This window comes from Sturnus vulgaris, chromosome 2 (genome assembly GCF_052056855.1).
Source record: "Sturnus vulgaris isolate bStuVul1 chromosome 2, bStuVul1.hap1, whole genome shotgun sequence".
In the NCBI taxonomy this organism is placed as follows: domain Eukaryota; kingdom Metazoa; phylum Chordata; class Aves; order Passeriformes; family Sturnidae; genus Sturnus; species Sturnus vulgaris.
Window position 1 is genome coordinate 116,676,783 of NC_142244.1, and position 16,602 is coordinate 116,693,384.

Sequence of the window (16,602 nt, forward strand, 5' to 3'; positions counted from 1 at the left end):
ATGAATTCAAATGAATTGTGAAGTACCATAGGTTTTAGGTTGCTGGGAGAAGGACACACAATTCCCTGTCTCATTATCAGCAAGGCATTGATTTTCTGTGGAAGTGTGCTTGAATTGCTCTTGATAGATATTACAACTTTCCTTCAACAAGAGGAGAATTGGTTCTTTATAAAATCTGTTGACATTTTTTTTTTTTTAAAAAAAAACCTCCTTGTTCTTATTTAATACTTTCCCCACAGCAATGCAATTGATGGAAAAAAATAGCTCAGCAATAGCTCATTTTCTCTGCTCACCCCCAAGTGAATCCACTCCCTCATTTATATCTTTTATCTCCATAAGATCTTTTCTGGTGCATTAAAAATTTCATTCATTGAACTGCGAAGGGGTGAGGGGGGAAGGAATATCTGCTTAAACCCATCTTGAGGAATTTAAATAAGGGTGTGGATGGGATGACCTGATAAGAAACGAGAGTTTGAAGGTTTGCTTTCATTTTATTTCTGCGAGGGTGCTTGGCATCATTCGATTTTTGTGTTTGCAAAGAACAAGGATAATCATTTTATTGATTAACACAGAAAAAGATTGTGTATTGATTTAGAGTAATAAGAAGAGGAATAACGACTTTTCCTTGGTTTTTTTGTTTTGTTTTGTTTTGTTTTCCATGGCAGCCAACGTCCTGGAAGAAGACTCAATGGAGCAGGACATCGAGAGCCCTGTCACTATCCATCAACCAAAGTTGCCCAAACAAGCGAGAGAGGATCTGCCAAAAAACATCAGCAAGGAATGCACCAAGAGAAAAATCCAGAGGTACGTTCGGAAAGATGGGAAATGCAACGTCCACCACGGGAATGTCAGAGAGACTTACCGGTACTTGACTGACATCTTCACCACCCTGGTGGATCTCAAGTGGAGGTTCAACCTGCTGATCTTTGTCATGGTTTACACGGTGACCTGGCTCTTCTTCGGCATGATCTGGTGGCTCATTGCCTACATGCGAGGGGACATGGATCACATAGGGGACAGCACGTGGACCCCCTGCGTCAGCAACCTCAATGGGTTTGTCTCAGCCTTTTTATTCTCAATCGAGACCGAAACCACCATTGGGTACGGTTACCGGGTCATCACAGACAAGTGTCCCGAGGGAATTATCCTGCTTTTAGTGCAGTCTGTCCTAGGTTCTATCGTCAACGCCTTCATGGTTGGCTGCATGTTTGTGAAAATATCCCAACCCAAGAAGAGGGCAGAAACCTTGGTTTTTTCTACAAACGCAGTCATTTCCATGCGGGATGGAAAGCTGTGTCTGATGTTCCGAGTAGGAGACCTTAGGAATTCACACATTGTAGAGGCATCAATACGAGCCAAGTTGATCAAATCCAAACAGACAAAGGAGGGGGAATTTATACCACTCAACCAGACAGATATCAACGTAGGTTATTACACAGGGGATGATCGTCTCTTTTTGGTTTCACCACTGATCATCAGCCATGAGATTAACCAGCAGAGTCCTTTCTGGGAGATTTCCAAAGCCCAGTTGCCCAAAGAGGAGCTAGAAATTGTTGTAATCCTAGAAGGAATGGTGGAGGCAACAGGTAACATTTCTTATACTTTGTATAAGGTAAATGCTTTAATTTTAGCAAGGAAAATCAGTGGTTTTGCTTCGTTTTAAAGGAATCACTTCCACAGTCGTTACATTTGAAAAAGGCATCCGTTCTCTGGTGAGCTTCAAAATTAAAAGCATGCCCAGTTTAATTGTCTGTTCCATCTTGCCTAACGGAATTAGTGTTGTTTCTGCTCTGTTTGGAAAATGGGATAGCATCTCTCATTTTCTAAATTTTTCACAGCATGTCACCCCGTTATTTGTCATTCTATTGCAGGAGCAGCTCAACCACAGGGACCTTGTGGGATTAAATTGCTTAGGGGGGGAAAAAAAAAAAAATCAATGCAAAACTCTGTTTGTGATTAACATGGAAGCACCATGGTCCTGCTGCTTCCCATCACCCCTGGGTATCTGCAGAACAACTGCCAGCCCTGTGGCATTCCAAGGCTGGATCCAGTAGGAAGTGATGATGTGCTCGGTTCTCTCTTTTTTTTTTTTTTCTTTTTTTTTTTTTTTTTTTTTGCCTGCTCGTTTTTCTTGGTTTTTGTTTTAACTTGTAACACGAGGCTTGTTCCACTTCAGCTCACAAAAGGTCTCATCTGATTTGGTGTTTCACTGGGGCCCCCACAGAAGTGCACAGAACACTGGAACTGGGATGTATAAACAAGGAATGTGTCACCGGAGTCTTGTGGAGATGCTGGGTGGTTGTTACCTGCAATTATGCAGCAGAACAGCAGAAATCACTTGGTGCAGAGAAAAAAAAAAATCCACAGCAAATGCTCCACTAAAATAATGTTTCTTTTTTGTATTAAAGCCAGAATTATAGGAGAGTACTTTTATCTGCATTTTAGAAGCTGGAGGTGTTTTTTTTCCTGTTAATAACAGCATCAATGCCTGAAATAAGTGAATATAATCAACACAAGGGAATGGTGATTATAAAATGAAGATTTGATGTGCTTGGGGGAGGAGAAAACACTGATTATAGAAATATAAGAATGAGATTTGCCATTTTTTTCCCCCCCACGACTGCAGCAAAACCCAGGGAAGTTTGAGCACGTGGATTCCACAGCTCTGACAGAGGCACAACCTTTCCAACCCTGACTCATGTTTTGCAACTGGAGCCAGGAAATAAAGAGCAGTCTCTTACTAGAACATGTGTGTGTGTTTCACACATCTATTATGTGGTGTCAGAAGAAAACTGCATTTGTCACCATATAATAAACGTGTGAGACAAAAATGGAGCAGGGAAGAAAAAAAAAAAAAAAGCAACAAAAAAAAATTCTGAAAGGAACTTGGCAGGGAATTTGAAGTGGTAAATGCAAGGCTTCCAAATTTTCCAGGAAGTAGGTGGTACTGAGGAGAAATCAAGATGAAATGTTTAGTGCTCCTGATCAGTGCAGGAGGCACCGAGATTTCAAACATCTGCATCACCTTCGGGTGAGACAATGAGGAAATTGCTGTTTGTTCCCTGAAACCATCCTGAGGTCTCGGAATTGCAGCTGAAGGAATTTGACATCCCAAGGGGGCGGGGGATATTTTCAGGTTTGCTGAACACCGAGTTTTCCAGCAAAGTGATTGGCAAGTAGTGGAAGAATAAAAAAAAATGTCTCACCAAAACCACCTACAAGATCAAAAGACAGAATATTTCTGCAGTGCAGCAAAATGTAGATTTGTTGGTTTAGAGTCTCATCTCTCTCTGTTTGTGACCCCCCCTTCCCTCACCTCATTTTCAGCCCTGCACACCCCAGGGCTCTCTGGGGTCTCCTTTGCTGCTCTGCCCTGACCTCTCCCACTCAGCCATCAGCAGCCTCCACTGCAGCACAAAACCCCTCAGACTGCTTGGGCTGCCAAAGTTTGAGGTAAAAATCAAATTTCTCATTATCTCAAACCTCCCCAGTCCATATCAAGAGAGAGACTGAGTGCAGTGGGATTGAAAACCCGGGGAAGATATCCAGGATTAAAGAGTTTCCCCTGCACTGGATGAGTGCATTTCCCATTTTAAACTGTTCTGATGGGGTAGAATGTCCTGCTGAGTGAGATATGAGCAGAGGGCATCCAATAATGTCAGAATTGCCAGCACAATTTCTAAAACACGTTTGTGCACAAGTACCTTCTTGTGCTGTGCTTTGAGCCCATGCATTGAGTTATTTTTGTTGAAGGTGCAATCAGGCCAACCTTCTACCAAAACTAGGAATTTTCGCTCCTTTAATTTACAAATATTTACAAGTATTGCATCCTGGCAAGCACTGACATCCAATTTAGGCAGTCAAATATTCACCTTTCCTTCTTCCACCTGATGCAGAGTGAGAGCAGCAAAGCCCAACCCAACATTCCTGCCAACAAAGTTCTGGAATTATAAAATTATAAAAGCTGAAGCCAGGAAAATGTGATGTCACCTCCAGCAGTGTCATTGCTGAGGGATCCAAACCAGGCTGAGGTCATCAGATTGTGCCATCCACCAGAAAAGCCACTCCTGAATTTGACCAGGGAAAACAATCCTTTATCCACTTCCAGATATAGCTTCAATGAGAAATAATATGGGAAATGATGAGGGTAAATATTTGTTAATACTTTATTTAATGTTATTAATTATTGATTCTGCTTAAATTTTACTGAACAGGTAAATGCATTTATAATACTTTCCACCCTAAGTGCTCCAAAATCCCATCTATGTGTTGTATGAAACACAATTTTTATGGATTGTCATGGGAATTCTGCGTTGTGTGTTAGGACAGGAAACTAAGAATAATGCATTTTATTAAATGACATTAAAATAATGAACCAAATTAAAATTCAGCAGAAAGTTCAAATCAAGGACTCCTTAATTCCCCATGGAAGCATTGCCATAATTCCTGAGATGCAAAAAGAAGTGGATGTGTCTTTACTAATGCACATAACAAAGTATTATCCCAGGGAGAATCCCTACACCTTGGTTATTCCCATTCTTTCTACCATGCAGGTCACTTTGAGGGCAGAACCCTGAGCAAGGTGGTTTCCAGAGCTATGAAGTCAATCTGACTCCTTCATCCAGCATCATCAAACACTTAAAATAAGGCTGGTTTTAAAAAATATTTGTTATGGATCCTTTCAATATGCATTTTTCTTTATTTATTTACAACAACATTCAAAAATGTCTCATTGGATTCGAAGCATAAAACATTTGCAAAGATTTTTTTTCTCTGTGCTTTTCCTGATGGTGGTGCACATCCCTCAAGAGTCCAAAAACATCAATTTTGGGACAACAAAAGCACATTAGGCTGCTGTGGAACCACTGAGGACCCTTGAGGAATGGGGGGGAAAATCCAAGCAAACTTCACTGCAGCTGGAGGACACATCTGGTATTTCCACATTTTGCAGCCCCCATTTCCCAGCGTTTTAAATGTAAAATAATCTACAGTTAGGAATATTTTATGGTTATTGAATCCTAGCCATAGGCTTAAAATTCGTAAGCCTTTTTCACCTGGTGAAATCTATTTCCAAGGGAAGTCTTATCATCATAAGCAAAGTAGGTATTTAAAAAAAATTAAGCAAGACTTGCAAATGTATAATTCTGATATGGAAATAGACCCATAAGAAGAAAAGGAAAGCCTTTTAAATTTGAGAGGTGTAGTGGGAAGGTCAGGTCGGGTACAATAGCAAGAGAAATTGAGAGAAAGAAACTCAAAGAGAAAGAGAGACATGCAAAATAAAAAACGGGGGGGAAGAGATGGTGAGAAAGGAAAATTCTGAGCAAGTCTTGTGAAGTTGTATCTGGCCAGTGGGGTGCACTTGGTGACACTCTGGCAATTCCCTCTGCCTAAAAATAAACATTTGAGCATTGAACAGTTCCAAGGAAAGAAAACGAGCTGCACATTTGTAGCTGTCAAAAAAAAAAAAAAGGCAACGAAGCCAGACAGAGAACTTCAGGTTCAGAGGGATAATTTTGCAAATAAACTCGGAATAGGGTGCATTTACAGTTCTGACACAGGGGCAGCTTTGAGAGCAGCATCTGCAGAAGGTTTACAGAAACAACCACACTTGCCAGCTGTGGAAAATATGTGTGCAAAGCAATAAAATGTTCACTTGGATGGTTATTTATACAGTAAACAGTGCTATCGACCAGACAAATATTGTATAAAGCTGTTCCCCTCTTCACTACAGCCCCTTTGACTGATTTATTGTGGGTTTGATTTCTCTGGGATGAATTGCCATATTTACCCCTTAGCCTTGCCCAGCCCTGGCAAATATCTCCCTCTGATTTGGATTTAAGCAGTTCCAACCCTTCAAAATCTCTCAGCAGACCTTGTTCTCTCTCTCCAAATAAACACTGCTGGGGTTAGAGTTTCTCACTTGGATTTTCTACTGCTCTTCAAAGAAGAAAATATTTATCCTGTCCAGCTGCTTCTGAAGGGGATGCAGGTGAAAGGAAGAGAAACACCAGGATTCCTCCCACCCGAGTGTTTCTGCAAGACAAAGAACAGAAGTGGATTTCATTGTGCTCCAGGGTGTGACCAGAGCACATTGAGTGAAATGCAGATTGAGCAGAGTCAGGAGCAAGCGGCTTCTGCTCCAAACTGCATCATCATCATTCAGGAGTGATCAGAACACAAGGGCTCTCCAGTCTGCTGCTTTCCTTTCTATTTTAAGAGTTTAAACATCTCCTGCTGCTGGGTGCTAGACTTGGACAGGGTTTCACTTCTCACACATCCCCACTTCCCTGGAGTTGCCAGCAATTCCTTTCATTTCTATCCCATTTTAATTTCACTGATTCTAAGAAAACATTTCATTGTTATTTATTCTAACACAGAAAATTAGAGGCATTAGCAGGAGGGGAGTTCTAAATGGCAGCAGGGAAAGGCATTCCCATCTCATTGGGGATTTTCCTTCAGGAAGATTTCTCTACAGGTGGAAAAGATGAGTTTTATTGCTGAAGAGGACTGCGAGATTAAAGGAGGCAATTACAATTTCACAATAGTCAAAACTACAAGGACTAGAAAGAAATCAGGGAGCAACGTTTGTGGGAAATAAAAAAGAGATGCTGATTAGGAGTATTTCAACTAAAATTTTGCTGTATCTCCCTTTCAGGGAAAAGGGATTACACATTTGTTTAACAGCTTTATTCTCTGGGTAGTGCTGTACTTTGCAGACCTGTTATGAATGTTTGATAATGGCTTTTTGTCCACCTTTCTCACCAATTAATTCCTCAGCTCTTCATAACTCCAGCTGCTCCCTCACCTCTAAATGTTCAAATATAATATTCAGATTCAAGCAGTAACTCATATTAAAAGGTAAGATCTCTAAAAGACAGGTATTTAGGGATTACCTAACAGATCAGATATTATTAAGTAACTCTGTGCTGACCACATATCAGACTTGCACAAGAAGAACTTTATTTTGCACCTCCTGGCTTTGCAATCCCTCCAAAGTCTCTCTGGGCATGGAGAAAGGGCAGATTCCAGTTCTTTCTGACCTCCACTCTCAACATTGCTCCTTCCTAAACCAGGGTCAAACATGGAGAGGTGCCCCAAAATCCTGTCTTTGTTCGTCACTCCTGAGCCCACACACATTATTCCCTGCAGGGCTCATGATCTCCAGGATCCCAAAATTTGCTTTAACCCTGGCCCTGCTCCTGTTTCCCAAGCAGAAAAGCACAGCTGGGCTGGCACCCTCTTCATTGACCAGCAGAGTCTTCCTAAAATTCTATGATTCCAGACACTTAAACTCCCCTAAAATCCCATGATTCCAGACACCTAAACTTTTCCTAGAATCCTGTGGATTCTAGGATTCCTATGGTTCCAGACACTTGAACTCTTCCTGGAATCCTGTGGTATCAGACACTTAAACTCTTCCTAAAATCCTGTGGATTCTAGGATTCCTGTGCTTCCAGACACTTAAACTGTTCTTAAAATCCTGTAGTTCCAGACACTTAAACTCTCCTAAAATCCTGTGGTTCCAGATAGTTAAACTCTTCCTAGAATCCTGTGTTTCCAGACACCTGAACTCTTTTCAAAATCCTGTGGTACAAGACACTTAAACTCTTCCTAAAATCCTGTGATTCCAGACACTTAAACTCTCCTAAAATCCCATGATTCCAGATACCTAAACCTTTCCTGGAATCCTGTGGATTCTAGGATTCCTGTGGTTCCAGGCACTTAAACTCTTCCTAGAATCCCGTAATTCCAGATACTTAAACTCCTCTGCTTGCAGGATGATTTCAAGGCAGTTTCCCAGCAGTTTTATCCCAGAAGGAAAGCACTGCAGAGGTGTTGGAGCTCAGTCCTTGGAGCTGCAGACCCAGCACTGAAATATCTTCCTGGAAAAGGAAATATTTCTATTTTCTGGTATTTTTTTTTCCTGGTATTTCTAATTTTAGACTTTCACTTTCTGTCATCCGTGGTTCTTCCCTGCCTGGAGACTCAGGCACGGATTTGAGTCAGATCTCAGCCCTGGAATTTTGCTGGTTTTTGTTTTTGAACTGATTCTTTCATGCTGATTACCTTGTTTGCTCAGTTTGATCTCCAGATATGAAGTCTGTCTGGGTAGCCTGCAGTTCAAAACCCTGGGATGTATTTTTGGTGAACTCTGCTCCCTCCCACATTTCTAAAAGAAAAAGAAAATTTCTATTTTCTTTTCACTTCTCCCCTTGGTGCTTATCTACTTCCAGCTGTATAATATTGTTTCCTCCTTTCTCCATGATTTATAACACTTTGCATTACACTCCCTGATAACCAGAAGGCCCCTCTAAAATTACAAATCTTTTCATCAGTTTCTAATTACTGTAAGCAGCAAGATTATTCACCTTCAGCAGAAAGTTTTCACAAAATTGAATAGAGCAGCAACAGCAAAGCCAAAAGTGACCTAAAAGTTTAAAGAATGAGCAAAGTTGTGAATTAAACTAGAAATTCGATCTCAGCAGTTGATAGATTAAAAAGAACAAGGCTATGGACTGCAGAAACACCACTGGCTATATGCAGGATATTAAAAAATACAGAAAATTTATGAGTTTCAAATTTTTACCCTAGAAAGCAGCTGCCAGCACTAAAAACTCCAATCGTGGCAAAAGTTCCTGAGATTCCCAAGGCCACTGAAAAAGTCCTCAAGGGATTTAAGGGAAAACAAATCACAAAGAATTGCAGTGATCTCAGTGCTCTCAGTCACAGCATTCCAAGGAAAATCAGACAGAATTTGGACTCACTGCCTGCTCTTGCTTGTTCACTCCCTTTCCTGCATTCCCAATATTCCCAAGAATGACTTAAAGAAAGTCACAATAATCTCCAAGATTTCCTTTCTTCCTGATTTTGGCCATTTTCCTTAGTTGGGGTTTCTGTAGAATGATATAAACCTTTAGTTAAAAAAAAAATAAAAAAATTAATAAATACAAAATTGTTGAATATGAGATATCCCATTCTTACAACTTAGACCAGAAAGAAACCTGATTTAAAGAAACATTTGAAACAAAGCAAAACAAAAGATCTCCAAAACCAAATTTCAGTAGTTATGAGGAACACGTTTGAGACATCTGAGGAATGCTAAAATTTGATTTAGAAAAATGAATTCAGAGGGAATATTTGGCTGAATTCTCAGAAATGAGTAGTGGGGAGGGTAACTCACACTCTGAGGGATTTTGCAGGCTCCTCCCAGGCTTCCCCCACCAGTTTGGATTTACAAAGTGATGAACTGGACAAATCATTTCCCCTGGCAGGTCTGATCAGGATTTATCTCCCACCAGGAGCAAAGTGAGGGCAGAGCAGCCAAAATCTCTTCTGGAGGACACTCCATGGCAGTGGCCAGGGCTAAAAGAGGAGCCAAAGCCCCAGGGATTTGTCAGGGAATTCAGAGATGTAATAAACAGAGCTGGAAGGGGGTGAGGATATCCAAGAGGATATCAGGATGTGCCTGATATCACAAAAGTGGATGGAATTCCCCTTCAACCTAAATTTGCCTTGTGATTATAAAACCCCAAACTGGCTCCTCCTTGGTTTTTATGGCTGGGAAGAATTGGATGGCTTTGAAGAATTCACAGCCCAGCTCAGAGCTTTCATTGTTCTCCTCTGTCACCATTGAAGAAATTGTGGTTTATGCATTTTTAGCAGCTCTCTGCCCCTCTGCAGGCTGAGATGAGTGTCCAGCATGGGTTGGCCATGGATGGGACATGAATTGGCCATGGACTGGCCATGGGTTGGCCATGGACTGCCTGCTCCTCTCTCCCTGGGACAGGCTCCCTGTGATTCCAGCTGCCAGCAAAAAACCCAGCTACAAACAATGGCTGAATTATTATCATTGTTATCACTGTCATCATCATTATTATTATCATCATCACAGCTTGTGTCTAACAAGACATTCCAGACTATTTGGGGGAGCCTTAAGCAACATCAATTCCACATTTCTGACTGCTGCAGGCCAATGTGAACTGAGGGGAGACAGAGATTTTTTAGGGGCTTCCCCTAAAAAAAAAAAATCCATCTGAGTTGCCAGGCACCACCAGAACAAAAAAGATTAAAAGATTTATGAGTCAGCCACTCCAATTAAATTGTGCTAGCACTTTTTTTAACCACCCATTAGCTTCTATTTTTTTTTTTTTTTTTTGCAACCTTGCATAAGAAGAATTAATTTATTACACTTAGATCTCCAGAGTGGGAAAACCCCACATCCATTTTCATCGTTTTCCAATTTTTTTTCCATTAATCTCCTTTTCCAGTGTGAAGACAACAAATTAGGCACTTTTTCATATATTAAGTGCAGCAATGAGTCTCTAACTGCCAATAGGGCTGTGACAAGTGCCATGAAAAAGTGCAGAAGAGTCCAAAGCCAAAGGTTTTGAGGCAGTCAAAGGTTCCTGTCCGGCCAAAAATCTCTTTCAAAGGCAGCAGCCACAGTTCCACAGTTCCACAGCTGTGAAGGGGAGGAGGTTTTGCTTTGCATTTTAAGGAAAATGTTATTTTCCTACCATGAGTCAAGGGCTAAATCTCCTCCTTAAGACACTCCCATCATGGTTTGATCACAACTCAGGATTTTAAACCCCTCATGATTAGCCAAGATCTGAGGTTTAAGATATAAAACATTCATTTTAACCTTGCTACATCTTCCTTTACCCTCCAAAGGGATATAAAACACCCATCAAGCATTCAAAAGCCAACAGTGATAGAAATTCAGCCCTAAACCATCCCCTCTCCACGTGGATCCAAGGTTTAATGCATAATTTTGAGCTGATCCAAAGCCCCCCCAAAGTTGTGGAGCAGGACTCAGTCTCTGAATGAGGACCCTAAAGGACTGAACTGAGCTGTGCAGTGCCTGTCAGCTCCTTAATGGTCTCAGAGAAGAAGCAATTAAGGCTCTAATTAAGAGGCAAATGGAAGATTAGAAGCAGATGAGTGTTTATAATCTAGATAAAGTACCCACAGTGGAAGTTTGGCTTTAATACATGTGAGATGACTTCCCAGCCATGGGAGGAAGGAGGGTGATTCCTTCCCTCAGGAAATCTGTCCTGCAGCCCTGAGTGTTCTCTTCTCTGCATCCCTTCTGCAGATGGATGGAAAGATCCATTCCACAAGGGCAGACCCAACAAACCTGGAATATTTCATTGTACAAACTGTCTATGGCAAATAGAGACACTGGAATGGACAAACATTCTCAGGCCATGGAAATTCTCCTTCCTCTGTCTCCCTCCCTTTTTTTGAGTTCATTCCTCCCACCACACTTCCCATCTGTCATCTGTGGTTTGATGCTTAATCTGTTATAAAGAAAGGAGCCAAAAGCCAAAATTCCAGCAGGTATGGCAGATCCATTACAAACATGGACTAAAAATTCCATTGGAAAGATAACAGGAGCAGAGATTCCTGAAAACACAGATCTCAGGGCTGATTGCCTTTATGGCAGCCAAGACAGAGATCACATCTCTCCTAAAACTCTTTGCATTACACTCTGTAAATATCACAGCCAGCAGAACAGAATTACATGGTAAGGAAAAAAAAAGATTAAAACATTTCCAGGTGTTCCTCTGGAATTTTTTGTGCAGATTAAGCTCTTTCACTTCTTGCTAGCAGGACCCAGTAGACAGAGGATGCTAATATTTCAAAGTGGTCTTCTGAAGAACCTCTGATGCTGGAAAAGACCTCTAATGCTGAAAGGACACCAGTCAAGCTTTACTGATGCCCACAAAGTGACCAGAATCAAATGCACAGAAATCTTTAAATACTCAGAGCAATTTCTATCCAGCACCTTCCCCCTCCAGGTCTGCACCACAGAGGAGTTGGTGCTGCTGAGCTCTCACTCTTCAGCCAGGTCTGATTTCCAGCTTTATCCACTGGGACATGGAAACCAGCACGAGGGGAGCACAAAATGAGCCTGTTCATCTTTGGGGGGCTGAAATAAATCCCCAGGGATGCAACAGCAGCAGCCAAGACAGAAGTGGAAATTCTTGGCTGATCTGTGTCGAGAGTAAAGGGGATCTGTGTGGCCGAGGAAAAGGTGAAAGAACTTTTTTAAAAAAAAAGGAACAGAGCAGGGTTAGATGGGATATTAAGGAAAAAATCCTTCCCTGGGAGGGTGAGGAGGGGCTGGGATGGAATTCCCAGAGCAGCTGTGGCTGCCCCTGGATCCCTGGCAGTGCCCAAGGCCAGGTTGGACATTGGGACAGTGGGAGGTGTCCCTGCCATGGCAGGGGTGGGATGGGATTTAAAGTCCCTCCCACCCCAAACCATTCCATGATTGTACAATATTTTACCAATACCATCTGTGTCAGGTAACCAGAGCCCCTCTCTCCTCCCTCAGCACACCCTGAGCTTCCCCCAGGTGAGGACACCAAAATCTGTGACTGTCCTTCAGGGATGCAGGAGGGATCACACCCGTGGGACCCCGTGGAATCTCACAACTCCAGGCAGTGCTGAGGCAGCTGCAGCAGCATCCTTCAGCCTCATTCCCCCCAAAAAAACCAGCACAGGGATATCACAGGGATATCACAGTGCCCTCCAGCCAGACATCTTCCAGGTCAAAACAGCACCAGGCAGCACAGGAAACCTTATCTGCACTATTCTACTTACTGCAGGACTGGAGAAGATAAGGAAAAATCCATTTTAAAGCAATTTCATAGAGGATGGCCATAACTTACCTAAGTGGACAAAATACACAACATACCTGGAGGTTGTTTGGACAAAAAGAGGAGAAAATAGCAGGAGGAGCAGGTGTAGTGACACAAAAATGACACTTAGTGTGCAGCTGGGGCTGTGAAAGCCCAGAAAATGCAGGCTGGGCCATTAATCCATGCTGCTGTTTATAATATGTGTTATAAAGTCTTTATCATGAGACTCTGTGGCATCACACTACAAGGAAATGATGAAACCATGCTGATCTAAAGAGGATATTCCAAGCAGGTGGTGGCATTAGGCAGCAACTGTGTTTTCCATAGATGTCGTGTAATTACAGTCAGCTCAGGCTGGGAAATCTTGTAAAAAAAGTATTATTTGTGCTGGGGTAGTTCCCTTCTGTTCTCCAGGCTGTGAAATCTTGCTTTTTTCATTATTGTGAGCCTGAAGGTTTGGTGTTAAAGAGACCCTGGGAACAGTCGGAATCTGTCAAGGAAGAAATGTAATTTTCTCCACGAGTTTTGAATCACAGATTGCTGAGAAACCTCCGAGTTGATCAGATTGCAATAAACACCAGGAAAGGGCTTGGGATAAGACCACTCAAACACACACGGCCACTCAAATCCCAGGCAAAATGAGTTACAAGGTCCTCCAATTCTTTTTGTGGATGTGTGGGAAGAAAGGTTGGAGAAAAGTAGAGGGGTTGATATAAATCCAAATTCACTCGCTTGTGGTTGTCATTTGGGTTATGGTTTAAGGTCAATCAGTTCCTCCACTGCAAACTCAGAGAGCAAAAACTGTGCTGAGAAAGGAGGAATCTGCTCTCTGTAAAGCATTTTGAGCACAGATTATGGTTTATCTTCTTTTCCTACCAGTTTAAATGTCGTACAAGTCTGTCGAGGAGGAGAAAAGGAAATTTTCAGGTGGAGAAGGGGTAAAACATGAGGCATTGCTGCTACCCAGAGGGCACTTTCTGTCTCAAGATGCCAAGATCCTGAGTTGGAGAAGTTTTCAGGGCCTGTGAGAGCACCTGAGTTCACTAAATCAGCAGAAAGTTTTGTTGATTTGAGTGAAGTCTAACCACATCATCACCAGGGATTTTCTATAATCACTGCACTGAGATTTTACATCCTGACCAAAAGATACCCCACCAGATCTATCCCAGATATTCTATTTATTAGGGGTTGGTGCAGGTTTTACTTCCTCCCCTCTGTCTCACATTAGAACAACAGAATGCAAAACCATTGGATTAGGGAAAAAAAAAAAAAAAGACACCATGTGAGCAGTACTTCAAGTTCTCAATCTGAATGCCCAAATTTTACACAACATGCTTTTCATCCACATTGGAATAAGATTCTGAGGAGGGGAAATGCTCAGGTCTGAGTCTTTTGGCCTCATTTGGCTTTGAACTGATCCCACAGAGAGAAAACAGTGACAAGTCCAGTGCAGGTGCCATGCTCCAAAAAGCAGGATGGGATGGAAAGAGAAGAGATGCTGCAACAAGCAGGATGGGAAGGAAAAAGAGGAGCAGAGGGGCTGCAGATTCAGAGGTGGAACCTGCTTCAAACAGGAATAAAACATTTCAGCACCAACCCAACATTGCTGCCTCTGCCCTGTGGATGCTCCAGCTCCTCCAGAGTCAGCTTTGGGCACGTGCTGAGTTATCCTTGCTGGAGCAGCCCAAAAATAAGGAACAGCATCACACAGCCTTGAGATAAAACTCAGATGGGGCCACAGGAATGAAACACTTTCTGACAGGTTCAGAAATGGATCCCTGGCAGGACACAGACTCTGGTGTGGCCCAGGTGGACAGAGCAGATCCCTCCCTCCCATCTCACCCTCTGCCTTGTTGTTTCCACACCTGAAAAAGCGAGCACACAGATCCTGCAGACTTCAGCTGCACAGCTCAGGGATCACTGGGACTCATTTTTAGGCAATTTGCATGGATGGGAACAATTACAGCCAAGGCACATCAACAGAGAATCAAGCCCTGCATCTAATGTTGGTAATGCTCTTAATAATAACAACCCCCCTTTCCTGGAAGAGAACATTAAACCTGTTCAAAATACAGTATTTTTTTCCAAATGATAGTATTTCTCCCCTCCTACACCACATCTACCTTAATCATCTGACTCCCACGTAGCTGGCTCGACTTCAATGACAGTCTCCTCTACTTGTTTAAAAGTCATGTTATTTCTACTGCCATCAAAAAGGCAGGATTTTCAAGTGAAGTTATTAAAGTTTCCAACACAAGGAACAGGACGTGGGTGCTGCTGAAGTCAACTCTCAGGAATGAAAAAGAGATTCCTTCACTTGTAGCAGAGGACAGAGCCTCCCTTCCCCCTGGGGCCAGGAGACACCTGTATTTGTGAGGATGTTTTGTCTGTCTACAAAGCATCTCAAAAGATCTGTCTGTTCCATAGTGAGACCAGTAATTCAAACCTAAATTTCCACTAGGAAAAAAAAAAAACCAAAAAAACCACACACACACACAAAAAAAAAAACACCAAAAAAACCCAACCAAACAAAACAAAACACCCAACCAACCAACCAAACAAAAAAACAAACAAAAAAACCCCCACCAAAACAAAAACAAAACAAAAAACCCAAAACAAACAAGCAAAAAAACCTAACAAAAAAAAACCCAGTCCTTCCTGGTGCTGGATGAAGGGAAAGATATTTGAGTATTAATGTGTCCAAAGTCTTCTAGCCAAAATACTGAAGGCAATGTATGAACAAACTTCCCCCTGGAGGCTCCACAAGGCCCATCCCATCTCCTTATCTGCCATCCAGAACCCTGATTTATTACAGCCAAGAGTAATTAGGTCTAATCCACTGCCTGATTCCCACCCAGCTGCTAAGCCCCTCATATTGGACACAGAAGAAGGAAATTTTAATACTTTAAGTGGAAAAAAATCCCTTCAATGCTGACCTGCAGCTGTTCACCTCGAGCTCTGTGTCTGTGCTGACACATCGTGGGCTTTAATCAACTTTACTGAGTTTCAACAAGTTTTTGCAGCAGCCCCCTGTGCAAGCACAGGCTTTGTCAAGGGACAGTGGTTTATTCATTTTGTGCCACTGATCTGAGCTAAAAGATGAGGAATTAATCTCAAAGCAGTTCAGTGTTTTGGGAGAGTTTCAGCTCCTTTTCCACACAGCAGCTGTCAGATCACTGCAGGGCTTCGTTTGCTGAATCCACCTCCCTGAATTTTCACCTCGTTAGCTGCCCTTTCCCAAGTCCTGCTCAGTCCCTCTGAATTCAGCAGGATTGGGAGGTGGAGGGATGTTCCAGCTGCTACAGCAGGGAAGGTTGATGAAAACTGCATTATGCAGCACCTACACCTGTAATGAATTAAATCCTCCAGGTTCGTTCATTCATTCATTGTTTCAAAACCTGTCAGAGCCCCTTAATCAAATTACAGCCTTCACTCAGCTCAGGATTACACCTGATGGTGTGTCAGTCTGACATTCTGTCATCCTTTGATGAGGAAAGAGAAAAGAACTGACAAGAAGGAACAGGAAAGAAAGTTTTTTATATCAGAAGTGGTCCATCCCTTCCCTCCATCAGCAGAATTGTATGCTGGTTGTGGTGGCTGTTGTTTTTTTTAATTTTGATCCATTCTATTTTGTGCTTTATTAAAAAGACGAGGTCGAAAATATCTGAAAAAAACCCAAAAACCTATTGAGTTTTAGTTGTCATAGGAGTTTATTCCTCAGTCTCACCTCTGTACAAACAGAAAAATTCTATTTGACCACCTTTCCCCAAGATGGAAACAATCCAGAGTTATTTGGGTCTCACAGAATGATCACCTTGAAAACAAGCCCAGGCCTGAAGTCTCTCTAGGGATGAAATGGCAGGTGAGGTGTTTGCCATTCAGCGTGGATTGGACCCTGGATTTATGGCCTAGGCAGGAGATGAAGAATGGCCCAAAATCAGCTGATTCACCT

The 16,602-nt window shown here is 42.2% G+C and overlaps 1 protein-coding gene across 2 annotated transcripts in view; it reads left to right on the forward strand.

Annotated features, from left to right (window-relative positions):
* KCNJ6 (potassium inwardly rectifying channel subfamily J member 6) overlaps window positions 1–16,602 on the forward strand; it is a 154,494-nt gene that overhangs the window by 120,027 nt on the left and 17,865 nt on the right. For both annotated transcript variants that reach the window (XM_088160482.1, XM_014880616.2), the window contains one exon: window positions 666–1,586. In XM_088160482.1, the coding sequence (XP_088016608.1) occupies window positions 666–1,586 (921 nt within the window). The remainder of the gene's footprint in view (window positions 1–665; window positions 1,587–16,602) is intronic.